At 37.7% G+C, this 27,928-nt stretch overlaps 1 protein-coding gene across 1 annotated transcript; it reads left to right on the top strand.

The window, feature by feature from the left end:
* The first annotated feature begins 3,713 nt into the window (after positions 1-3,713).
* LOC132142403 (importin-5-like) lies at positions 3,714-27,679 on the top strand. Its single transcript, XM_059552226.1, has 26 exons — positions 3,714-3,872; positions 6,990-7,070; positions 9,774-9,966; positions 10,051-10,153; positions 10,273-10,369; positions 12,580-12,684; positions 12,930-13,052; positions 13,192-13,312; positions 13,593-13,680; positions 14,651-14,757; positions 14,849-14,973; positions 15,067-15,156; positions 16,331-16,504; positions 16,912-17,130; positions 20,275-20,358; positions 20,452-20,584; positions 21,455-21,576; positions 21,860-21,956; positions 22,332-22,504; positions 22,635-22,746; positions 23,292-23,347; positions 23,428-23,550; positions 23,634-23,853; positions 25,329-25,557; positions 25,639-25,780; positions 26,717-27,679. The coding sequence occupies exons 1-26, from the start codon at positions 3,795-3,797 to the stop codon at positions 26,801-26,803; spliced, it is 3,282 nt and encodes a 1,093-aa protein (XP_059408209.1). The 5' UTR covers positions 3,714-3,794; the 3' UTR covers positions 26,804-27,679.
* The last annotated feature ends 249 nt before the right edge of the window (positions 27,680-27,928 follow it).

Raw genomic sequence — 27,928 nt, 5'->3', positions numbered from 1 at the left:
GGCATAAAGTCCCAGATATGAGCTCATTTACGTATGACCACCCACACGTATCAAGGATAAGGACGTATCAACAGCATGTTTAAGGCTTGTAAAGAGGGTGGAAATTATAGTAATAAACTATAATAAAAGTTATGACCATTTTTGGTAACAGAAACCTTGACTAACATTATAAGTGGAAACAAAAAGCCACTGCCACCCTCGGTGAACTCTGCATCAGGCCTTGTTTTGTCATGCATATCAGACCGATGCAGTTGTGCTATTTCATAAAGGAGCCAGTAGCTTTAAATGATTTATTATTGCCTATGTTTGAAATATCATACTACTATACTACTACTAATGTAATTTCTGCAGTATATACTGTTGTATGTATGTTATGCATAGTATAGATTTTTTTTTGTATGCATAGAATGAACAATCTTCTGTATCTGCTGAAATGTGCACTGAAAGCCTTAGTGTATAGTGCACTATAATGATTACTAGTATGAAAACATCTGAAATGATCAGGATGAGATAGTAACAATATATATGTAACACACTTTAGATTTAGAGAACATGATGCAAATAAATATTTTTATTCTATCTGCTGCATGCATCCATAAATACTTTCCTTCCAGATAGTCCTGTTCTCCCAAACACACCCACGTACATTACACACACTTTACATAATACCCACGAGCCCCTGTGTTCTGGGCAGCTGTGGAGGACGAGGGCTGAAGATGTCTCTGAAGGACACATGTACCATTAGAAATCAGACCACAACACAGATAGCAAATACTTAACTCGATTTTGACTTTTGTTTTTAGGAAGAAAATGTCAGTGGTGTTCATGCAACACTTGCTAAGGTGTTGCTAAATTATTCTTTTTTGAATGGTTCATGCTAGATGCTTGGATGGGGGTTTTATCTGTTAGCATGCTGTTATGTGGCTTTTAAGTTTTTAAGGTGATTATACACAGGACAACCTTTTGAGAAATGTTGCAACTGGCAGCCAGGTGAAAAACAGGGCCCATGAGTATCCAGATAAAAATGTGTTGCCCATTATCAATGGGAAAGTGCCCAAGCAACATTGCTCAGAAAAGCTGTCCCATATATCATAACCTTTAGGTATCTTGTTGCCAGCCAGGTAGTTGCTATGCAGCTACTAAGGTGTTTTGGGTGGTTGCCAAGAAGTGTGATCACTTGCATGATCGCTGTGGTGCTCTGGGTGGTTGCTAAAGTTCTCTGAAATCCTATGTTCTTCATAAAGTGTTTTTAGCATGTTTAGAGTTTGGCTTGAGTATTTGCAATGGCTGCTGGGCATTTTGTGAAATTGCTAAGGTGTTGTATAAGGTCTGTAGCATTACATATATTTTTTTGTGCGTGTTTTTTTTAAAGTCAACTGTAGATACAGTGATTTTTTCACTAACCTATATTCAGCTGCAGATGCATTACAGGTGGTTTTCCTCTTCAGAACGCATGACTCTTTCCTTTCCAACTTCTATTTCTACTCTACATTGGTCGCTCTCCAAACTACCCCAGAGGGACTCGACTGCTGCCAAAATGCAGAGTGCTATTTCCACATATCCATTCCACACCGCAAAGGGTCGTGGGAGACCCCGCTTTCCCCGTCTGTCAGTTGACGTGGCCTGGCTCAGAAACATTTCACTCACCATTACAGCTCCTACCTCCAGAGTCTAGGGTGTATCTATTTTCTATCAATCACACACAGATCTATAGAAAACGATCTGTGAAACTGATTAAAAACTGTTTAATGAGAATAAATACAGGATGCACTACAGCAAAACACTCATTTAAAAAAATACATTTTAAAATATAACCTAGACACACTAACAACTGCATATATGCACAAGCAATCATTTGAAACAACCTATTCAGAACATGTTAGAAACTGTGTAGAAAATACTAGGAATTTGCATCAGCAAGCACCACTCATATTCTCTTCAGAAAATGAAATCTAGTTATAGTTTGTTTTTCTAGTGTGTGCAATGGCTTAACGTGACCGTATGGAAGCATGCAGACACTGGACACTTTCCAGAATTAAGTCGAATGCATTGCTTCACAGGCTGTGAGCTTGCAAATAAAAGCATTGTACAAAACAATGAAGCCGTAAAAATATGAATAAACAATAATAGAACATAAACACTTATGATGGAGGACTAAATTACATGTGCTCAAGGGTAAGCAAATCTTGTGGCACTTCACCAATTTCTGTTTGAGTCAATTTTGATTGATGATCTATGAATATGTTGAAATATCAAACTGTGTGGCCTTACTTCCTTTAAGCACAACGTTTCACAAAAAGAAGCTTGAAATACTAGCTGTGTTGAAAATGAAGACAGGCGATATTTTGTCTAAGACTTCAAACACGGTGAAGAAAAGTGAAGTTAGTGAAATGAAAAGATCCTGAAGCATTTGGAAACAGATGAGACTTTGACATTTTGAAGCGAACAAATAGTTCTTGAAGTTACTGCTTGTGTCTGACTCTGGAGATTGTCATCGAGTTTCTCTCGCGCCCTCTTGTGGCCAATTAAATGTAATTTTATTTATTTTAAAATGTGGCCTTTTTATTTCTTCAGCACAGTGTCATTCTCAGCGTGGCAAACTTTAGAATACAAATTTCCGTAATACAATCACATTGCACAGGGATGCATAAATATAAAACTTCATATTTTAGCACGTGCACCCAAAACCTCAATACAAAACTTTAAAACATTAGAAATGTATTGAATATTGATACATTGAACATGTCTAATAAAAATAATAAATAATAGTATTTTATCATATTTTAACACATGCACATGAACCCAAAACCTCAGGAGAAAACTTTAAAACATTAGAAATGTATTGAGTGCTGATACATCAATCAAATGTCAGATAGCTTCGCTGTTTAAATGTGCTATGTAAATAAAATTTACTTACTATACATTGAACATGTCTAATCTATATTTATGTCATGTTCTGGTCATAATTTAATATTATCAGCAAGGTGCTTACCTTTTGATTACAAATGAAAATGTAAATCATTAGAAAAAAATCTCTCTATAGATTTAATTCCCTTTTTTTTATCAATTCAATTTATCAGTTATGTTTGGTACAAAGAGGAGTCTTAACCACTCTCACTGATCAACCAGCTGTCTTCGATAATTGCTTACTAATTTTTTAAGATTAGTTGGAAAAATGTAAGTTTGTCCACACTTTTAATAATTTTAATGACTTAGTCCAGTTAATTAAAGGCTTTTAATCTGTACTATACGAGTGTCTTTGAGTAATTTATCTTTTCAATTTGGTATTTACTTCCAATTATCCAGAGTGTATGTAAAGAGGAAAGTGCAGCGTGGTCGGCTTCTGTTGTTTTACAACAGATTGTACAGTATACTTTAGCATAACTCAACGTTAAGAACTCATGAAGTCCAACCGAAATTATTTTGCTCTAATATACCATGATTTTGAACTACAATACATTTGAAAAATGACTGATAATTTCCCGCGTTTACAGTCGGACTTATTTTGCAATGACGTTATTACATTCGTCTGAACTCCGCCCACTTCGATTTTACCCGCGTTCTACAGCCAACGGATGATCGGCAGCTGAAGTATATGTGCGTCATGGTGATTGACAGCCCAACGCACCAGACGCACCAATCATTTAGTCTCAGTCATAAGCACAAGCCACTCAGCGGTGCAGAGATACTGCGTCACGAGCCAATCACGGTTCTCCGTTCATTCCGCCCGGTGTCAGAGGTCGCTTCCTCTGCCGGCTTTCATTCGCTCGTCTCTCTTTCTGAGTCCAGCAGCGATGGCGGAGCAGCAGCAGTTCTACCTCTTACTGAGCAACCTGATGAGCCCTGACAACACCGTCAGGAAGCAATCCGAGGTATGAAAGTCGGCTCGGGACCGCTTTGTGTTGATGTATGACGGGGAATCTAACCTACTTGTCTCTTGCTTGGCTCGCAGTTTTAGCGCGGGCCGCTCAGCCTCGATCTGGCCCAGCACATGTGTGAAGCGCGCGCTGCTGTTATGCAGCTTCGAATCTTTTCAAAGAGTCGATTCCGGAAACGAATTATTCTATATCTTTGAGTCCGCATGCCAAGTTGTTCGTTTGGATTTTAATTTTATGAAATATATATGATAGATTATTATTCTTTTTTTGTTTGCTTTATTCACTTGTGATAAATTGTTTTACAGTTGGATAAAATGATTTTTATTTGATTCCGATATGATTGGTTCGATTTTAATAAGATTTAATTGAGATTGTAACTAGGGAGTTATAAATATTAACCGAATTGTTACCGGTTTACTAATATTACGATGTTTAGAAGCCTTAAAGTTGGAAGTCTCCCCACACTTCACTCTACACGAAAGTGATTAACAAGGACTGAATTCGGAAAAGCGTACAGTCATATCTAATCTTACTTTGTCATATGCAGATTTTGCAGACGTAACATTAACACAAAAACATTTGAATTTAGAAGTCAGCCAAACCCTCAGTTCGACCGAATCACTTTAACGAATCGACTCAAACGAACGATTCATTCGTGAGTCGGATACTGTCGTGTTGCGTATCAACGTGGCCTAACATTACAAACATGGTGTTATATACGGTTTTATGTTTCATCTCGGATATATAAACACCTTACCTATTTTCATTCTAACTTAATCTTGAATGTCTGCTCTACGTTACTGTTTTTGCGTCATGATTCGAGCCGCGGTTGCGGTGACGCTGTTAACCGGGCGCCGGTGTTGCTCAGATCGGCTTGAGCTGCTTAAACGGGTCGTTAAATCGATGTTTCACTCTGCAAAGGGTTTTGTATGTCAACGAGTCACATTTGCGTCTTATTTTTCGAGAGATGCCAGTCAAAATGACGAACGCTGATCGCACAAACAAAATTACAATCTATTTGTACTTCGTATGCTTTTTACTTGATTTGAACTCCCCTCGACGAGCAACGCGATAATCAAACTACATTTCTTAGAATTAATGAATATTTGAAAACTCCTAATCGTCGCTATTGTGAAGAGTCTTGTATTTCACTCCTTAAACCGTAACTTTACACCCGTCTTCACGCGATGAGATGAGCTTATCACAAACGATGCCCATTCATACTGTCATGTCATGGAAACACTTTGGATTTGGGTCAGGGATATGCTTTCAAAATGTTTCTCTATGCACTTATAAACTCATTTTCGCATGGATGATCGCCAGGGCCCAAGATTTCGCGGGAAATTCACCCCCACCCCCCCAAACTGGGATCTCTTTGGCACGTGTTCAGACTAGTCTTTTGTTATCTGTGGTGAGTTCAGACCTGAGCTCATGTGGATCAGGACAGGTCATTGGGTCTTATCGCTCATCTCTGCCGTCGGTCAGCACTTTCCTTTAGCAAAGACAATACATGACCAGCCTGCCGCTAATGCTTAGCGGAAACTGACTCAGACCCTCACGCGTGACCAGGGCCAAATGGCCCCCAGAAATAAGCTGTGATTTCACTCTTATGTCTGACAGTCCTATAACATTATTGCAATTAAGTTTCCAAAAGCTTTGATGTTAACACAGGAGTAAAGGTGTGTGATTTCCTTGTTTTGATTACACATTCCCATTGCACCATTCATCCCAGACATGCTACACATAACCATGTCCATTTGTCACTTGTAACCTGACTCCAAGAATCTGTTTGACTCATGCAAAATGAACGTCTTAAAGAGGCTTAGTTGGTCTCTTTCCACCTCCTGTGTGAACAGAGTGAACTTATTTTATTGCTTTTCAAGCTGAAATTTCTGATCAAAAACATTTGAAGTTTAGGTGTATTGTATAGACTATCTATAGTTGGAAAGGTTCCTAAATTGATATTTTACCAATGATTTTTGTTAAAAACTATGTAGGATGTGTTATAGAAGAGATGCACTGATTGATTGTCCAGGGATTGGAATCGATTGATTTTCGTCATGATCGGCCCGGATCGATGACCGGCAGATCAGTCCAACTTTCAGATTTGAGCCGATCTGTTTTGTTACTAGCGGCACAGGTGATATGTCAGCTGTGCATTCATGCTCTCTTTACTCCGATGACCGCTTTTCTCTCACACACACGTCTCATTCGCTGCGGTTAAATAGTGCTTGTATTGCGCGTTATTTTAGTAATTCCCGCAGGTTTCATACTTACACCAAAAGCGTGCGCACCCCCACTGATCTATTGTAGTGAAGTGCACAAACCGTGCTCGGTCTCAAACAGCTTGTGAGCCACAAATACCAAAATGAGTGGCTAACTGCACTAAAACGTTCAAATGGCAATCTTGGCAGCTATCCAGTTAAACAGTCAATTTTGGAATGGTAGGCCCTGTCCCAAATAGAACACTTCTTGTGCACTTTCGCTCTTGTCGACTTGGAATGGCCGCCGCATGCACGTGTCCGTTAAGTCCAGGAGACCTTAGGGTGTCCCATTCGCCATTTTAGCGTTCAAAAGGGTGCTCTTGAGCACCCAGTGTGGCCGTTATGTGTCCTCGATCAGCACTTCTGGGGGCGAGCTCCACAGCAGACTTCTACCCGACAGTCAAAGTGGCATTACGTCACAAAAGTGTGGAGTCAGAGGAAGACCGTGAGGGTTTAGGTTGCCATTTGGGACGGTGGATAAACTCTTAAAGAAACTGCTGTCCAGTATTCATGCTGCTGTCTGTCATGTTAATCAAAGAACAAAAGACAAAATCACTTACTGCTCTTGACTGAATTCCATTTGACTTTCATAGTATGAAAAAATGCTATTGAAATCAATGGCTACTGGCAACTATTTGGTTACCAGCATTCTTCAAAATATCTCCTTTTGTTTTCAACAGAAGACACACTCATACAGGTTTGGAAATGAGTAAATGTCAATTAAAATTTTGGGGTAAACATTGATATATCTTGTTCCTTTTAGTTTATTTTGTAATATTCTTTTGGTCTTACATGTATATGTATAAACTGTGATGCCACTCATTAACTTCATCTTTTGCCCTTGTAGGAAGCGTATGACACCATCCCCGGTCAGACGAAGATCACCTTTTTACTACAGGCCATCCGCGATGCATCTGCTGCAGAGGAGGTATGAGAGTCTGTTTACTGTCATCGGCACTGTAATATGTATTCCAGGCATCCATTTAGAGATGCATCGTCTTTAAACTGTATAAATGGCAGATAGTGCTTTGTTTACACACTCCATTACGCCTCATTTCTGCTCTCTCAGGGTCTGATGGTGTGCCATTTGTCTTGTGGTGTTCAAGATTTTATTAGTAGTTAAGTAGCAATGTTGTGCTGACCGAGAGTGGGCAAGGTTAAATGGAAACTGGCGTTGTTCAGACTGGACATATGTTTATGCTAGGGTTGAATTTGGTTTCTGGAACAACTGCTCGCTCAAGATGAGACCAGCAACTTTTCAAGACTACCCTGCACTGGTCCAAAACTTGTTATAGTTGAAGTTTTGGCCTTACAAGAACACACTTAACCCTCGGTTAACCTCTTTTAGACAGCTGTGTTAGCTATTGCTCCAGAATTTGTAGTAGTTTTGTGGTTGGGCTGCACGTTTAATCATTGAAACAAATTACAGGCTTGGATTTAATAAAATATTCACAGCGTGTTTCTGAGTGAAGCGTGCCACTAAATAAATTAATCAACCATAATATTATTTGTACATCTGTTCTGTAAAAATTCTTTAGTTTTTCTTTTTTTTTTTAAGTGCAATTAAACTGAATATATATATGCACTCTATTTACTTACTGCTAGTTTTCTTTAAAAACAAAAAAACTAACAGTAGCTTCTCTAATTTTTTTGTATCTATTTTTCTTTTTATTATACAATTAACAAAAGCAAACAAAAAACGACTGGTTATTGCACTTGCATATTGCTCTTGATTTTGCTTCCATTGTTCTCATTTATTATTTGCTTTAGATAAAAGCATCTGCTAAATGTAAGTGTCTTATTTGTTAAATGTTTTAGTATTTTTCTAAATATGTAAACATTTTATAGGCTGTTGACTGTGGTTACAATGCTTGCCCACTGCCTCCACCATCTTTTTACTTTTTATTTATTTTTATTTTTTGTAATAAAATTAGTTTAGTTAGAGAACAGACGCTACAATTAAAAACTTAAAAACTGAATGCGGATGCTTAATGCAGCATGCCTAAAAACATTCGCATCACAGATCAGCAGCAGGAGTCAGATTTCTTTTATCACGAGCAGAGTGAATCGAGCTGCTGGACCAGAAGAGTGAGGTGAGACCGACAAGACCACAAATATGAAGGGCCCTATGAAATCAGTTGTATTTTTTACAAATTCCGTTTTTTTTTTTTTTTTTTCTGGGTTCTGTTTTTTTAATTTTCTCAATTCATTTTTAAGTTGAATAAAATTTTATTCATCAAGCATAATTAATTAAAATCATAAAACTTGTACATATTTACAATTTATTGTTTAACAAATATTACGTTTAGGGCCCTATTAAACATTTTTTTCACTTTACAGTAAGACCTCATTAGTTAACCTTTAGTTAAAGCTGCAGTCCGTAACTTTTGACGCTCTAGCGGTTAATAAACAGAACTGCTTGCGTCTTGCGGAAGAACATTGTAGCCGGAGCTACTTCTCTCTGTTTATGTCTATGAAGAATCACAAAGGTACTGGGTTACTCCGCCGTGGTACCCCCGAAGCAATGTAAAATAGTCCGAATATAAACACTTATTATAGATGTACCCTAGTGATTCAGGACAGGCTAAAAACACGGTTTGGAAAATGGATTCATGGTGTACTCGCTTATTATATACAATTTGTAAATCTTGAACACAAAAAAAGTTACGGACCGCAGGTCTGATTGGTTGTTTCTTACCGGGAGCGGATTTCTGCAAATGGCAATAGGACCACTGAGAGGAGCCAGAGGAGCTTGATTTTTTTTTTTTTCACAGATTATCTGTCTCATATTCTACTGTCAGGACATAATGACAGGTTTCACAAATTTTTACAAAAGTTACCTACTTCAGCTTTAATGCATTAACATCAAGGCAAGGCAAGTTTATTTATAGCACATTTCGTACACAATGGTAATTCAAAAAGAAAGTAAAAAAAAAAAATCATGAAGAAAAATAATCACAAAAATAAAACAAGCAATTTAAGAACTTGAAAATGATTTAAAAATTGACTTAAAATGAATTTAAGACCGTTTAAAAATAGAAAATGATTTTACATAAAATGCAGTGCAATACATAAAATAGTGTAATCAGTTCGGACATCGCATAGTGCTCATTCAATAAATGCATCTAGATCTGGTTGAAATGACCATATAATCCACTTGTCTTGATGCTGGCAATTTAGTTTTAAAATGCAACTGGCCTGTTTGACAATTTTGGATTTTGAAAAGTTTTTGCTGTTTATCGAAGATGATTGTAAGGTTTTTTTAAAAAAAAAAAAAAAACATTTTAGTTCCACAGTGTTTGCTAGTTTTTATTTTTCACATTTAAACTTTAATTTATTTACAAGCTATTTAAAAATGAAGCGAGTAAAAGCGGGAAAACCCCGACGAACCTCCCATTACGAAATGTGATAAATTACTAGATCATAATTTATAGGATGGCATAATGAAATTAAATTTTTTTTGGGGTAAAATATCTCTCAATATGCTCTGTAGGGACTTATTTTTGACCATCTCCACCTGGACAGGAACTGCAGTCATTAGTCAGCCCTAAGTCCCACTTTTCAAATTGGCTTTATTCACAAAGCACATCTTTGGAAAAATGGTGTCAAACTCTTAAATGTTTCTTCACAGGTTAAGCAGATGGCAGCTGTGCTGCTGCGGCGCCTGCTGTCCTCGTCTTTTGAGGAGGTCTATCCCAGTCTGACCATCGACTTGCAGACAGCCATCAAGACAGAACTGCTCGCTGGAATCCAGTCTGAAGGCTCCTCCAACATCCGCAAGAAGGTCTGCGATATTGCTGCAGAGCTCACTCGCAATCTTATCGGTCAGTCAACTCTGTTAACACATACTTTGGTTCAGACACTGTGTTCAGAGTCGATGTGAACTAATGCTTTGTTTTTGTTCCAAGATGATGATGGAAATAATCAGTGGCCAGAGATCCTCAAGTTCCTGTTTGATTCGGTCAACTCTCAGGATGTCAACCTCCGAGAATCAGCACTGCACATTTTCTGGTGCGTGAACTTTACATTTAAGCAACTGCAGTTTCAATTGCTTCCTAAAAACTGATTCAGGATAAGTTTGTTGTAAAAGTATGTTCTGAATTCTGTTTCTGACCCGTTTCATCATACAGGAACTTCCCAGGTATCTTTGGCAATCAGCAGCAGCATTATCTGGAAGTGATCAAGCGTATGCTGGTTCAGTGTATGCAGGATCAGGAAAACCCACAGGTCAGTGTCTTAAAGGGGTGGTTCACCCAAAAAGGATCACCCTCAAGTGAGAAGAGATTTTGAAGAATGTGTGTAACCACACAGTTGACGGTAGCCATTGACTTCCATAGTATGGGGGAGGGGGGCAAACATGGAAGTTAATGGGTGCAGTTTGGCTACCAACATTCTTTATAATTTATTTTGACCATCAGGAGAAAAAACTGAGGTGTTAAGGGGGTGGTTGATTTATTTCACTTTTTAACATTAGTTAGTGTGTAACGTTGCTGTTATAGCATAAACAACGTCTGCAAAGTTACAATGCTCAAAGTTCAATACAAAGGGTCATATTTAGAAATGGCTGTGTAAGAACTACAAAAACATCTGGTAGGGACTACATCAAGCTTCTTTCTGAGTTTTTGATATCTATTTCAATACATGTTTATGTTGACTAAAACATGTCTTGTATGTAAAAGATGCACTAAGTGAATTGTCAAACGATGTTGACATTTAAAATCACCAAAACAGACACGCCCATACCCCAGCAGGTGTACGCCTCTATTTTGATAACTCCGCCCCACATGTACATTTATTTCTCTCCACCGCTGGAAAGCTGTACTGTGATTTACGAGGGTCTTTCCTCTTGCCTGATCATAACCCTTCTTTTTAATGTTTTGTTCCTCCCAACAATTTCCTCTCTCAATTTGTATTTATTTTTTTAATCTCTCACTATCTATAGTCGATCTGCTAATATCTGTCCTGTGCACTCTCCTTCTCTTTCATTACTAGACACAGCCCTTAATGCTGATTGTCAGCGAGTGTGTTTTGGGACTTGGTTCTACACTGTGATCAAAAGCGTTGTTTAAGAATTGCTTAGTGTACCTTTTAAGCTTGCAGTTAAATGTGTTCCCATTTCAACCTCTAGCTGTCAATATTATAGGGATGCACCGGTTGACCGGCCATAAATCGGAACCAGCCGGTTTTTGCTTAAAATATGCGATCGGCAATCGGAAGGTTTTTGGTCTTTTTTTCGGACGATTTTTGAAGTACGACCGCGTGCACATTGTAATCGTTCGCTTTGTCATTTGTGTGGAAGTATTTTGAAATCTGTGCGCAGGACACGGGCAGCGGTTCAGCACTGGAAGTGCAGAGCTACATGTCTGAGGCACAGATGGCAGGAGGTGATCAAAGCTGCGCGAGCATATACTGTGCCGGTTCGCGCCCTAATCACGAGTACACCGTGAAGAGATGTTCAGCTCAACTTCTCACGTGTTGGATGAGAAACGAAATAGACTAAACTGTGACAAAACTGAAATGTATTTTTTTTTTTTTTTTTTTTGTAAAGTAGAACTTGCATACACACTTGAAAAGACAGAAGTAAGTACCTTAAAATTACATGGACTTAATTTGATTTAAAAATCACCTGCTGTGGCACACTGAAAAAAGTGTTTCATTCATCCAATTAAAAAATGTTAGGGTAATGATTCACATCTATATTTGTTTTACTTGAGCCAATGAAAAATAAATAACTTATTGTCTCAAGTAAAAAAAAATATGTGAATGATTACCCTTTTTTTTTTTTAATTGGATGAATGAAACACTTTGCATCTTTGTTTTATTCGCACCAAGATTATTTGATTTTAACATTTTGGAATTATGTATTTATATAGCATACTTTTATTTAGTCTCGCTGGTAAAGACCTTTTTTTTTTTTTTTTAAACCAAATTTAAAAACTAAAACCTACTGAATGCTGATTAAGAAACATCTTATTGAATGTGGTGTTTGGATTGTAGAACTATGCAGTTATTGCCTTTTAATTTCACATGGTTACAGTTAATCTTTTAATTAAAGGCCAGTTCTATGTAGTTTCAACTCAATTCAAAAACAAAAGCTAAATGCTGATGTCTGTACCATCGGTGTTTGTATTGAATGTAGTCTTCTTACTGTGCAGTTACTGCTGTTAATTTCAGATGGTTACGGTTATCGTTTTCAACAGCCAAAAGCCAGTTTGGCCTATTAAATACCAAATAAACATCTTGTTAAAAATCGGGTATCGGAATCGGCCAGCTTGCTTGTAAAAAATCAGTATTGGAATCGGCCATGAAAAATCATGATTGTGCATCCCTACAATATTACATACTGCACCTTTTAATAAAATCTGGCAAACACCATGTAAAACCTCCTAAGCCCTTGCATGTTTTGTAACTAAAATGTGTTTTTTTTTTTTTTTCAGATTCGAACCCTGGCTGCACGTGCAGCTTCATCCTTTATCCTGTCCAATGAGGGCAACACAGCCTTGCTGAAACACTTCTCAGATCTTCTTCCTGGCATACTACAGGTGAAGAATGCCCAACCACACCTTTACTCCGTAACCTGCACATCTGCTCTTCTGAATTGGTGCTTTTCAGTCTAATAAGTTTTATGATTAAAGTGTGCTCACTAGTCCCCCCCCCCCCCCCCCCCTGTGGTGGTGCTTTGAAATGTGCCCTTTCACCAAGTTCACACTGAAGAACCATAGGGGCAGAGGATGGCATGCATATTAACTCTTGTATAGTCACCATTGCACACTTTGTCTCCAATCAGGCGGTGAATGAATCCTGTTACCGTGGTGATGACTCGGTGCTGAAGTCATTGGTGGAGATTGCAGACACGGCCCCCAAATACTTGAGACCAAACCTGGAAGCCACTCTCCAACTGAGCCTGAAGGTGAGCCAACATATAAACCGGTTACACTTTCTTGTAAATGATACACAGACTCATTTAAACCATGTGATATTTCATCAGTTATGTCAAATGCAGAATCATGATCATTATACTCAATTTACATTGGGTTTTTCCTCTTCAGTTGTGCGCAGACACCAATCTTACGAACATGCAGCGGCAGCTGGCTCTGGAAGTCATCGTCACACTGTCTGAAACTGCTGCTGCCATGCTGAGAAAACACACCAACATTGTTGCTCAGAGTGGTACGCTTCATATGTTACAATGCTAATTACCAGAGGCAAAGCTAATGAAAGTGAAATGTGTCTAGCTTAAAGCTTCTAAAAGCATGTTGAACTATACAACTTGATGCATTTTTGTTTTGCATCAGTGATTCGTCAAGTAAAAAATGACTTTCATAAAACAAAGATAATGAAGTCAGGTTGATAGCGATGCTAATTACTTGCAGTTGTGTAATGCTTACCATTGAATGCCAAATAGCCAGCTGCTATGATGTTTAATAATTTGGAATGTAAATGTGTTCAGTACCTCAGATGTTGAGTATGATGGTGGATCTGGAGGAGGATGAGGAGTGGGCCATGGCTGATGAACTAGAAGATGATGATTTTGATAGGTGAGTTTAATATTTGCATAAGAGGCATAATCAGTCATTTTTCGGGGAAGCAGCAGTCAATTGTGTGCTTATACAAAATTGACCATTCAGTTTTTTTTCTTCAGGACTGGTTAACTGACATACTGGTAATTTACCATTTCTAAAATTGTTTATTTGGGCAGCTTGCAAGAATTTGATGTCTGTGCAGGCTTCCTGAGGGTCTTTAAGTCTTAATTTGCTCTTCCTCAAATTAAATCCGAGCTAAGTCTTAGATTTTAAAAGGCATGATGTTAATTGTTGCATGCACTGCAAAAATGAATATCCCCCATTTTATTTTTGTCTTGGTTTCTAATACAAATATCTAAACTTCCTATAAAGATATACGTGAGGTTCAAAATAAGATATGAAGTCTTGGTTTCTTTTTTTTTTTTTTATGGAAAAGTAAAACCTTAAAATTGACTGACTGCTTCACTTCCACTTCAAAGGGATATTTGTGTGGTTTATTTTTATTTACACCATTTATAATTTGTGCAGTTACTTGTCGGCTTTCTGTAGTGTTTACAAGTGCATAAAATTAATTAAAATGTTTAATAAAGTACAAGTTTATTTCAAAATGCACCTACATTTTTAGCATTTGGTTTTTCAGTTGAATAAGACACATTTTCCCTATATTTCATCATTGAGGATTTCTTTAAAAAAGTCTAAATCTCGTCGTGTCTCATTCTCATGAAACCGAATATCGCATTATTTAACAAGGTATCGCATTTTTCTTCGATATCGCACAGCCCTACTTATAAACTATAATAGTATCCTAATGGATCTTAAAATAAAACGTGATGGAAGTTGTATTTTCATACAATTCAACTTGTTTAGATCATAAAAACCTGCTGTAATGGAGTGTGGCATTATTGCTTTGACATGCCTGTCAGTAATGCTTCAGGGTTTCTGATAATCGATCATTTAAAAGTGTGATCGGTCTCTTTCTGTTCAGTAATGCTGTTGCTGGTGAAAGCGCTCTGGATAGGATTGCATGTGGTCTCGGAGGAAAGATTGTCCTTCCCATGATCAAACAGCACATCATGCAGATGTTGCAGAACCGTGAGTAGATGCATCAGGATCTGTTGTTGTGATTTTTCGTTTTATTAAAAAAAAAAAGATTTGTTTAAATGTATTTCTAATTTCTTCGCAGCTGATTGGAAGTATAGGCACGCTGGTCTGATGGCGCTCTCTGCTATCGGCGAGGGCTGTCATCAACAGATGGAGGCCATTCTGAGTGAGATCGTCAGCTTCGTCTTGCTCTTCTGTCAGGATCCGGTAAGAAAGCCCATAAATCACAGCACTTCATTTTTTTTTGTGTGTTTTGACAAGTATAGACTCTAAACTGAGCCTCATACTAAACCCCTTCAGCACCCCCGGGTTCGTTACGCCGCCTGTAATGCTATTGGACAGATGGCCACAGACTTCGCCCCCACCTTCCAGAAAAAATTCCACGACAAGGTATTACTTGGTATTCCTTTTTTTTCTTACTGAATACAAATGCAGTTATTTACCTTTGTTCATAAAATCCATAGCAGTGCACTGTTCAGAGTCTTCTGAAGTAGTTTGATCATTTTAACAGAAGAAGGGGAAGAGTTTTTCACAAGTCTATCTAATCTCTTGTGTATTGCATTATGGGTCAGATGTGACCGTTTCAGTGCTATACTCAGGGGTGCACATAATTTTTTCAGCCTGGTTCTCATAAGAGAACCTGGAGATTTGGTTTGGTCCTCACACTGCATGTAGCGTGACCCTTTAAATATAACTATAAAAAATGAATTAATAATAATTATAATATTATTGCACTTTAGTTTTTAAATAAAATAATAGTAAATAACAGTGTGTGATTAATATTATTAAAAATAAAAGGCAGTCCTAGTATTAAATACAAATACACTTATTTTATAGTAAACTTAAAAAAAATGCTAATTTACTACTTTCTTTGTTTGCCTCTTTAAGAATCATCGCTTTATGTATTCCCCAATTTTAAGTCGCTTTGGATAAGAGTCTAAAAAATAAATAAGAGAATTTTCATCATATTCAAACTTAAAGTCAGCAGATATTTTAAAATATTTTATTTTATTTTGGTTGCTGGCAAGTAAGTATACGCGCTTCCGGATTTATCTCCGCTGCTGATTAAAGAGCGTCAGAGGATGAATGTGACAGTTTTGCATTGTGCTTTGAAAACGGCATGGCATAGCTTAAATTTATGCTTTCAGGTTGAAAATAAAACTTATATAGTACAGTTTGTCATCTAAAATGGTCGGTACACAATGTCGGTACACAAATGCGCTGTCAGAACATTTATATGCATTTTTTTTTATTTTGGTCCAGCCTGTGGACCACTTATGTGCACCCCTGGATATATCTATATTTATCTATGACTATACTGCTATAATAATAATAATAATAATAATAAAATAACTGAAAGAGAATATCAAACAAGGTCGGATTGAGTGTGTGGCTCTGAATGGAAAGGTCTTCAAATATCTGAATAAGCCAGTCTAGCTCAAAGTACAAAGAGCCTTATCATTTTTAAATGTTTTTAAATCTTAAATCTTTTTAAAGCTTTTTGATTTTCCATTTTGTATCTCACCAGTCATTCATCATAGTTTTTTTGTTTTTTCTTCTGTAGGTGATCTCTGCGCTCCTGCAGACCATGGAGGATCAGACAAACCCTCGTGTCCAGGCCCACGCAGCAGCCGCCCTCATTAACTTCACTGAGGACTGTCCCAAAACCCTGCTCATCCCCTATTTGGACAGCCTCGTCCAGCACCTGCATGTCATCATGGTTGCCAAACTCCAGGAGGTGTGTCCTCCCTCCTGTCGCTTTCATTTGATTTGTTGGATTGGTTAAAGGGAGTTTGCTGCTGCTTTAATAAGTGTAACTCGGCTGCAAAGTGTTTGTTTTGTGGAAACCGCAGTTTCTTCATCTGTTTTCTCTTGTTAGGTGCACAAAACTAACGTGGTGAGATTTTAGTTTGATCTGTATTAGAGTCTGTTCAACTTCAATTCAGAAATGAATGCAGTTTCATTTAAGTTTGCGGAATTGAAATTTAACTGACCTTTAATTCAGATGTTAGAAGGTGTTGTGGAATTGTGTGGTTGATTTGAAAGTGTGAAGACTTCTCTGCATGCAGTGTTTGACACTTGGTTTGTTCTGGCTGTGGTTTATGGTGGTGAGTTAATGCTTTAATGTTGGATTTTATTCTTCAGCTGATCCAGAAAGGCACCAAACTGGTGCTGGAGCAGGTTGTGACGTCCATCGCCTCGGTGGCTGACACTGCAGAGGAGAAGTTTGTGCCCTATTACGATCTGTTCATGCCCTCCCTCAAACACATTGTAGAGAACGCTGTTCAGAAGGAGCTTCGCCTGCTCAGAGGAAAGACCATTGAGTGCATCAGCCTGATCGGCCTGGCTGTGGGCAAAGACAAGGTGCTTTTAAAAAAAATTAATTATTTTATTTAAATTATTTTAGTCAGTTTTTAATGTTCTTTTAATTTCTGTTAATTTTCTTTTAAATTAAGGAATTTATTAAATTAAGTAATTAAAAAAAAGTATGTGTGCGATATATGTATGTGATGTATTGCAATTTATTACCTTTTTACAACTTCAAATTATCCCAAAAGGACAACTTTTGTCCAACTGGCAACATCTGTTTTAACTTGGAAAGATTTCTCCGTTTTTCTCCCTTCAGTTTTATTACTGCAGTGCAAAATAAGATTGTCAAGCAGACAAACTGACCAACACTTGTGAAAGCCTGTCAAAAACATTGTTATACAAATAGAGTTTGCCAGGTGCATACAGTCTAATCTAGTTAGAGTTGGGAATCGTTAGAAATCTAACGGTTCTGATTCCGGTTCCATTAAAATCACTAAACAATTAAGAAATAGTGGTAAGGACTTAATGCTCAATACTGTTTATTACTTGCGGTCAACTTAATTTAAAGGTTGGCAATGTCAAAATGCAACATATATTACAGTGTACAGGTCTTTATAAGTAGGGTGGGGTATTTTTAGAAATTTTCCGGTTCGGCTTCTGGTTTCATTTAAATAAACTGTTTTTTACTATTTTAGCATCACTGAATGTAGCGTTGCTGGAAGGTAGTAAGTAATGCTAGTCCATCAATCAGCATGTGTTTCAAAGTTGATGTTTTTTACACTATCAATAACGTTTTGCTTTTCAAGCAGGAATAAGCTTGTTGGCCAAATAGTCCCTTGAGGGCTGAGACACGTTAATTTCCCTTAATTAATGAAATATAAACGGTTAAACTTATAAACATGTATACACACTCCATAAAGTCCCTATTTTACAAATAATGCAGTCAGGAAATGGTGTGATGCATTGAGTGGTTTCCACATTTTTTAACATTTAAAATGCATTAAAATAAATATTTTCTATCACTTTGTTTATCTTGAAATGACCTGTACACTAAATAATCTAACCCTCATACTTGCATAACAATAGCAGTCTATTTATCTAGTGGTCCAAGTTGAAGTCAGTACCGTATTTTTCTGACTATAAGTCGCACCTGAGTATAAGTCGCATCATGATGAGGAAAAAAAACACATATGTCGCACTGGACTATATAAGTCGCATTTATTTAGAACCAAGAGCCGAGAGAAAACATTACCTTCTACAGCCGCGAGAGGGTGCTCTATGCTGCTCAGTGTAGGCTACAGGAGCACAGAGCAGCATAGAGCGCCCTCTCGTGGCTGGAGAAGGTAATGTTTTCTCTTGGTTCATGTCAAATTAATTTTGATAAGTTGCACCTGACTATAAGTCGCAGGACCAGCCAAACTGTGAAAAGTGACTTGTAGTCCGGAAAATACAGTATGTATATTAATGACAATAGTGCGCTGCCGTTAGATGTACAGTCAGACAAAACAATGTGCACAGTTATCAAAGGCGCGAGTGCACATACAGTCGTGGGAAACAATGTGTTTGGCAGTTAAAGACGGGACAGCGCAACGAGTTTGTGGATGCGCGCCATTGGAATCAATGTGCTCCGTAATTAAAGAGGCAGGGGGGCGTGTCTGTTATTCAGTTCGTGACATCCTTTACGGGAAACGCCGAACACCGGCGCAAGGCTGCTCACAGCGCTTGGTCACGTGTTGCACCAGAACCGTTTTCAGAGCCGAAACTTAGAAATTGCTCACGGTTCTGGTTCTTTTCAAAGAACAAAACCGGTTCTCATCCCTAAATCTAGTCCACCTTAAATAAAAATGGGTATGCACTGCTTTGCTACTACAGGTATTTTGAACAATGCAACTTGAACTTGTTCAAAAAAAGTTGTGCAGACCCTTCAGCAGTTTGGGTATTTGAAACTAAATTACTAATAAATAAATCAGTCTTGCATCCGATTTGGGGCTTTCCTGACAACTTTCCCCGATGTAGCCATCTTTATTTTACTAACTTACTGCATGCTGAAGGTGACCCAGCTGACCTCACCAGAAAAAAAAGAAAAAACTTAACACCACCATCTAGTGGACTGTAAAGAAATTAATTTGACACTTCTACCAAATAAAATTCTTCTGCTTAACCACTGTGCCACCCCTCCCCACCCCATTTGTAATGCATTCTGTATTTATACAGTACACATTACACTTTTAAATGATACGATTAAAAAAGTCTTATTTATTAAATCCGTTCTGTTTAATCAACATTTTATATTAATGTGCTGCTTTAAGCCTCAAAAACCGAGACCGCTCGAACTGTTAATCCTCTAATCCTAACTGAATGCTTTAAAAAGTTGTAAAGCAGAGACTTTCCGCTTTTCTGAGGTATCACATTTCTCATTTGCATGTTTAGTAGTGGTCAAATGGTTTAACTTTTTAAATTAAGTAAAATTTAGTTTATTTATTTTACAGTGAACTTCGTAATAACAGAAAATGTAGCATAATTGCATGCAACCAACCCTAAACCAAATCCCAATCCTCTAGTAAGTATGTTAATTAATATTACTCCGTATTTAAATGTTAATTACACTAGTAAGGGTAAGTGAATGCTTCCCATTTAATCTTTCGCTTATGCTAACTACACATTCTTTTGAATGGAAAGTCACCAGTGTTGTTGCTTTTGAACAATAAGTTTGGTTTTGTAGAAACTAGTTCTGTCAAAATTAGCATGTTCTCAGACACGCACCTCAACTTACTCTCAGAACCAGGCGTGAGTCAAATGAGTACAGAAAAGGTACATGAGGGCGCTTCAGCAGCACAATAGTGAACTTCCTCTTGTCAGCTGTTGAACTGTCGTAGTACATGCTCTTCAAATGCGGCGACACGTGCTGTAACCTGTATCATTTCATATCAAAGAGCGCAAGAAACTAAGAGCACGCAATGTTGTAGTTATGTCGTCAGTTAAGTCATGACGTTATCAAAAAAGTGATTAAAGCTGCTTTAAAAATGTGAATGCATGCAAGTATGTTAAACGAGTTACCTTTTAAGAACATGTCTCTGAAATGCAGTGGTTTTCAAAACTGTTCTGGAGCAGCCAGCAGGGAGGGGACTACTCAATTGACTGCACTAGTAAAACCCTGATTTGTTTCCATCCAACCCTTTTACATGATTTCGCTTGTAGTTCATGCCGGATGCTTCAGCTGTGATGCAGCTCCTTCTGAAGACACAGACTGATTTCAATGACCTGGAGGACGATGATCCACAGGTCGGCAAACACCAGCTGAGCATATCATTGCGCCTGAATTCAAAACTTGCCTTTCTCTTATTGTGTGTTTGAGCTGCTGTCTTGTGCCTTCAGATCTCCTACATGATCTCTGCCTGGGCGCGCATGTGTAAGATCCTGGGGAAGGAGTTTCAGCAGTACCTGCCTGTGGTGATGGGCCCACTGATGAAGACTGCCTCCATTAAACCTGAAGTGGCCCTTCTTGATAGTGAGTAATCTTTCTACACCAGCTGCGTTTTAGGCAACAGTCTTCCGGTCCATTAAATGCATGTATTTGTACATAAGAGAAATATTGTACGTTTTATTCAGTCTTTCATTGTTTTTGTTGTTAAAATAGAAACAATTGGTTTAAATTTACAACCACTTTAAAGGGGTTAGTTCTTCCAAGACTTTCAATGGGGGGACAAGCAGGTGTTTGTTGTTAATAGATCAGAAGATGTGAAATAAAGGTCCCCTGTAGTGAATCCATACATTTTTGTAAGATAAATATCCATATTTCAAACGTTATACAATATTTTATTTATTTTCTCACTTCTGCTGACTGTTGGGAACCAATGTTGTAGTTTTTTAGGGCTGTATGGTTTGTGATGAGTGCGGAGAGAACAGAACCGCTGGTCACGAATTAGAAGCACAAAACGAGGATTTGTAAAAAATGTCTGAGGATTTTCGATTTCCTTTGTTTCCTTTGCTCCTACATTTCCCAGAGTTTCCTTACTTTAGCAGAGACATGCGCATGATGCATACGTCTTCCGCTACCCAACAGTCAGCAGAAGTGAGCGTGTATTACGTTTGAAATCTGGATATTTTTCTTAAATGCATGGATTTGCTACAGGGGGACTTTACACTTAAAAGACAATATTAAAGAAGTCATATGATAGACTATAATAGTTTATTATAATGGACAATAAAAAAAATTGTAGTAATTAAATCAGTGGGCTATTTCTAATCTTATAACTTTTGTTTGTTTCTTCTAGACTTGCACTTAATGTTATTGTAATAGTGTTCTTTTGGTAGCATTTGGCTCTTCTGCACTCATTTCAGTGAGTTTGTGTAACACTTTTTGGTCTGACTCCTACAGCTCAGGACATGGAGAACATGTCCGAAGATGATGGTTGGGAGTTTGTGAATCTTGGAGACCAACAGAGTTTTGGCATCAAGACCGCAGGACTGGAGGAGAAAGCCACAGCGTGCCAGATGCTGGTGAGATGGCTGTCCACCCACACATGAGATTTAATCAGCATTAAAAACAAACACTTCCTGTCGAACTTGAAGATGCATTAAGCCGCCCAAATGAATGTTTGAGGAACAAATACGGTGGCTCTTGATGTTTTTGACGGGTGGTTTTTCCCAAAAAGCTTGGAAATATTCCAAAACCATTACATTTCCTTTTTAAAATTTTAGATGGACAACAATAATGCATTTAAAATAAATGAATCTGAAATGTATGATGATGAAATGTTTTGTTTGTGTTGCGGTTCCTCAGGTGTGCTATGCTAAAGAGCTGAAGGAAGGTTTTGTTGAGTACACAGAGCAAGTGGTCAAGCTCATGGTTCCTCTGCTGAAGTTCTACTTCCATGATGATATCCTTCATGAGACTATAATCCTTTATCATTTGTTTCGTATGATCTTGCTGTGTAATGGTCAGTGTTCGCTCTATAACTAATGCTGGTACCAGAGTGCAGGACAGGGTTCTTTTCTTCTAGTTTACCTTGATGTACTAAATTAACTAAAAGTGAAAATGTAAGAACTATATAGGTACTAGGAACTATATTAATACTAAAGTGATAAACACAAAGTAATTTAAATGCTACTAGTTAAAAATATGAGAAATAATAGTAGATCAGTAAAAATGACCTAGGTGCTTGACATGCTTTCAGACTGTAACCGTTTCAGTTTGATCAAAAGATTTTTCTCACACCTGAGACTTTGCTAGGATCCTTAACATGTTTTTTCACGTGTGCGTGTGGCGGCGGCTGAGTCTATGCCTCTCCTGCTGGAATGTGCTCGTGTCAGAGGCCCAGAATATCTCACACAGATGTGGCACTTCATGTGTGACGCCCTCATCAAATCCATCGGCACCGAACCGGACTCGGATGTGCTGTCAGAAATCATGCACTCGTTTGCAAAGGTAGTTCACATGTAAACTAGGTCAGTGTTAATTCTACAGTTCACTGGGGGTTTGTACTGTTAGAGCTGAAAATGCTGTCTGTTCTCCAGTGTTTGTGTGCATTGTTATAATTCAGTGTGATCTCTCTTAGTGCATCGAGCTGATGGGAGATGGATGCCTGAACAACGAGCACTTTGAGGAACTGGGCGGCATTTTGAAAGCTAAACTAGAGGAGCACTTTAAAAACCAGGAGGTCAGACAAGGTGAGTTGCACAGGATTTTTTTTTTATGCTTGGAGGCTGCATTTTCATGATGGAAGATATGGTAAAAACAGTAATAATGTGAAATTGTAATCTAAAACTGTTTTCTATGTGAATAAATTTGAATGTGGTTTTATTTGTGTTCAGGCTGAATTTTCAGCATCATTACTCCAGTCTTCAGTGTCACATAATCCACAATAAATACTGATTTGGTTAGTGTTAAACTGTTTAATGATTTTTTTTTTTAGTAATTAAAATGCATATCTAATTAATTTAAATCATATTGAAGTCACATTTTCTGAAAACAAAGTTTCCTTGAATGTAGGTTTGAGCACTGTTAATTAACAAAGGTTGCAAGTGTTCCTGTAGCTCAATTGGTAGAGCATTGCGCAAGTTTGAGGGTTCGATGCCCCGGGAACACATGATAGGTAAAAATTGATATCCAAAGCGACTTACAGTGCATTCAGGCTAAGTGTCTGCTAAATGCATAAATGTAATGTAATTCGGTGTCTTTTTTTTTTTTGACTAATTGTTTTTGTTCTCTGCAGCCAAACGACAAGATGAAGACTATGACGAGCAGGTTGAGGAGACATTACAAGACGAGGTGAGCCGCTCATCTCACGTTTCTAAGTGATTTTTTTGATTTGGATCACTAATCGTGAAGCTCCTTTTTGATCTGTTCAGGATGACAACGATGTTTACATCCTGACCAAGGTGTCCGACATCCTGCACTCGATCTTCAGCAGTTACAGAGAGAAGGTTCTTCCGTGGTTCGAGCAGCTGCTGCAGCTATTCGTCAATTTGATCGTAAGTACTTTGATCTGCAGTTAAACTCAGTTTTTAAACTTTTTATAGACTCTTTATCCACGTATTGTTCCTTTTTTTTTTAGTGTCCTCACAGACCTTGGGCAGACAGACAATGGGGTTTTTGCATATTTGATGATGTAATCGAACACTGCAGCCCATCTTCCTTCAAATACGCAGAGTACTTCCTGCGGCCCATGATGCAGTCGCTGTGTGACAACAGCCCGGAGGTGCGACAGGCGGCTGCTTATGGCATTGGGGTCATGGCTCAGTTTGGAGGAGAAAGTTATAGGCCTGCTTTCACAGGTTGGACATCCTTTAACACTTGCAACCTTTGTTATTGGGCACAATTAATCCCAATAGGACACTGAAATCTGTGTTATTTGTTCCAAATTCCAGTTTATAAATTTTAGTAGGCAAAAAGCATGTTTAATTCATTCAAATCATACAACTTAATGTAGTTTAACAATTTAAGTTGAACAAATTAAAATTATAAATCAAAAACCATGTATAATTTAATCTCTTGTTAAATCTTATAAGTTTTATTATTGAAGTAAAAATAAAATTAAAAATAAAAATGTAGCTGCAAGCAGCGATGGCGGGCCCTAGCCATCAGTGCAAATGCCACCCCAGTGGCATCAGGAAACCTACCCAGCGTGCATATGCATTTTTAGTAACACACACCCTCCTCCCCTTCCTCACACAGTCCAAGTAACATTAGATATACAAACACCTTTATAATGGTTGTGAAACTATGCATATTTTCTCAGGATTTTTTTCTTTATGTAAAAAGTTTTGAAATTTTTGGAAGCTGCACTTTAAAAATATAAGGCAATACATACAGTCGGCATCTAGTCATAGCTGGGGGCGTGGCGAGGGCGGAGTCGGCGTGGGGGGAAAACACTGCGAACATCGTATGTATCTGAATGACAAAAATGCACATATTGAGCTCGTAGAACAATTTTAGTCTCTTAACTTTAATATTCATATACACAAGTCCATATCGATATTTGATTCATTTTACAGCCCTAATATAGATGTATTCATTCATTCTGCTTTATACAGCAAGTTCTATTTTTGACTGAATTCCGCGATTCTTGTAGCGACGCTGCACAGACCGATCGGTGTATGACATAAACGAATTAAGCTCTCCCTGTACTACGGCGAACACAACTGACCAAGCTACTGACATGATCATATTGCCAGCACAACTTGAGCACATGCAGGTTACTTATATAATCGGTAAATTAGATCAGCGTAATTTCTCATATCGGACAGATATTTACATTAAGCCTTTATTGGCTGATTCCGATAATATCGAGCATCACTATTTTTAGTAATCAAAAGCATTTCTAATTTATTAATCAAACTTGTAAAATGTAATCAATTTTAGAGCCCTTTTTATTACTTTTGTTTTCTATTATTGTTTTTTTTTATGGTTAAATTTTAGTAAGCAAAGCATGTCTAAGTGAAATCATGAAAGCGGTTTATGAAATGTATTTAACATCAATTTAAGTATTTGTAAAGTTTATACATTTATATTAAATGTTACTTTATAATTTTATGGTTTAATACAAATTAGCAAATTATGGTAATAAAAGGCATGGAACATGAACAGTTTTTCATCTTCAAATAATCAAATGAAATGTAAAAATTCTTTATGCAAAACATGCAGACTTTATATTACAGTTCCAGACTTTTATTTTGTTCATCCCAAATTTGTGCACATACATGATATTCTGCATTATACATTACATGCATGTTGTGATTTTGTTTTCCAGAGGCTGTCCCTCTGCTTGTTGGAGTGATCCAGTCTCCAGATGCCAGAGCTAAAGAAAATGTCAATGCCACTGAGAACTGCATCTCTGCTGTGGCCAAAGTCATGAAGTACCGCCCAGAGTGCGTCAACGTCAATGAGATCCTCCCTCATTGGCTGTCCTGGCTGCCACTCAATGAGGATAAAGAGGAAGCTGTCCACACGTTCAACTATCTCTGTGATCTCATTGAGAGGTGAATGTCTGTTAGCTGATGTGAACTCTGGGAGTTTTGAATGCAGCTTTGTGATTTGACTTTGTCCATTTCTTTTCGCAGTAACAATCCCATTGTTCTTGGACCTGACAATACGAATCTTCCCAAGATTTTCATTATAATTGCTGACGGTGTTGCGAATGAATCGATTAAAGGTGAAGATGGCTGCAGCAAACGAATGGCCAACGTTATTCGTCAAGTACAAGTAGGTTTCATGTCATTTAATATGAACAAACTTTATTACATGCAGGCAAACTAACACCAGTAGAAAGATTGCAGAACTGCAAAATTGTTTTTCTAAAAATAATGCTTTATACATAGAAAAGCTTTATTGATTTTTTTATTTTAGTTTTGTTTTTATTAGTACATCTAGGTGAATATCAGAGTTTATCTTATGTTGCCACTTATAGATTGTCAAAAAAGCCTTAATGATAAAATTTTTTCACTATTGCATGCATTATTTTAAATTTTTTTTTTTTTTTTTTTTTTTTTAATGCGTTTATCAGTATAAATTGAATATCAAAGGGCTAATTTATGCATGTTTCGTAGCCTTAGCATTTAAAAATCTCTGCATTAAATTTTTTTACATATAGATACATATATTGATGCCATCTCAAAATACTAATTTATATTGACTATCTTAAAATATTCAAATGTGTAAATTCATATGTTTTTGCAAAATGTATTTCTCTGCTATAAAATGTATTTTCAGTACCGTATTTTTCGGACTATAAGTTGCACCTGAGTATGTCGCATCAGTCCAAAAATACGTCATGAGGAAAAAAACAAGTCGCACTGGACTATGCATTTATTTAGAACCAAGAGAAAACATTACCGTCTACAGCCCTCTCGCGGCTGGAGACGGTAATGTTTTCTATTGGTTCATAGCTCTTGGTTCATTTCTCTCGGTTCATGTCAAATTAATTTTGATAAGTCGCACCTGACTAGAAGTCGCAGGACCAGACAAACTATGAAAAAAAAGTGCGACTTATAGTCCGGAAAATACGGTATATCTAATGATGGTTCATAGATTTCTGGTTCATCTGTGTGAAAAGTAGCCCTTTTTTGCTTCTAGGTTGACCCAAGAAGAATTTGCATGGTATTTTCATGTCAAATGTGTGACACTGCTCCGTGTTTTCAGGTTTCTGGAGGACTCTGGACGCAGTGTGTTTCAGCGCTCAACGAGACCCAGCAGAAGGCCATCCAAGACCTCCTGAACACGGCTTGAGTGAACGAGCGAAGCCTTAACCCACTGAGAAAGCCCATTTATTGAGGATTAATAAACTTTGCACCTGGAATTCCACATCTAGATTTTTGGCCCTTTCCATATTGAGTAAAGAACCACCATGTGACTTGAGTTTGTGTTGGGCCTCTGAGCCGTCTGGACCTGATCTCTCGAAGTCTTAAACAACAGCAGGGCCGAGCGTCCAGCGACTACATGTGTGTTTGTGTCTCACATCAGAAAGGGCCAATGGCTTCAGAAACCCTCATCTTGAGCGGACGTGGGAGGGGTTAGGGGTATGAAATGAAACTAACGTCATCCATCATAGATCTTTAAGAATTCCTGCTGTAGAAATTGTGCTTTTCTCCCTTATAAAATCAGTTCTAGTTGTTTTGTCAACTTGTGTGTCTGTGGATACTTGCTGAAGCTGATTTAGGGGTCAGTCCGACTCTTTTCACCGATGGATTGGACTGAACGGACTCAGACTTGGATGAGCTTGATTGAAAGAGCGATGATGCCGCAGTCATAGTGTTGACTTTTTGTTTGGGTTTTCTTAGGTTTTTGTTTTCTCTTCAATGCTGGTCCAGATCGCTGGCGGCGATGTTTGGGAAAAACGGGCAACGGTTTGCTCCATCTTCGCTGATATGTGTGTTACGGCTAATATTGTCTGTCATTGGCTCATTTAATCCATTTAATGAAATAAACAACATAGGAAAACCAGGACTCTGGGTTCAGGGCTTCTGATATTATGAAGGAAATGCACAAATGTGAAGCCAGTTGGCTTATGGGTTGTCACATGTCCATGAAACATTTGTATATGCAATCTATCCTGGTTAATCATTTTACAACATTTTCAGTATTAAAGCTGTAAGAGATGCTGAACTTTGTGTCAGTTTCATTGCTATCTACATTCTCTATGTATAATATGAAACTGGAATCCAGTTAACTTAAGTTAAATACAAATAAAATGCAAAGGTTACATTATTTTGATCCTATTAACTAACTGCCCCCCCCCTCGTTAACAAGATACAATGCTTATAAGGCGGAAACTACCATTACGGAAGCTTTTCACGTGGTATTTTATTGTGGATTTACAGCTGTAACAAGATAATGTGATTAGGACTTTATAGT

The sequence above is a fragment of the Carassius carassius genome, chromosome 6 (genome assembly GCF_963082965.1).
Source record: "Carassius carassius chromosome 6, fCarCar2.1, whole genome shotgun sequence".
Classification (NCBI taxonomy): Eukaryota; Metazoa; Chordata; class Actinopteri; order Cypriniformes; family Cyprinidae; genus Carassius; species Carassius carassius.
This window is presented reverse-complemented; position numbering and strand designations above follow the sequence as displayed.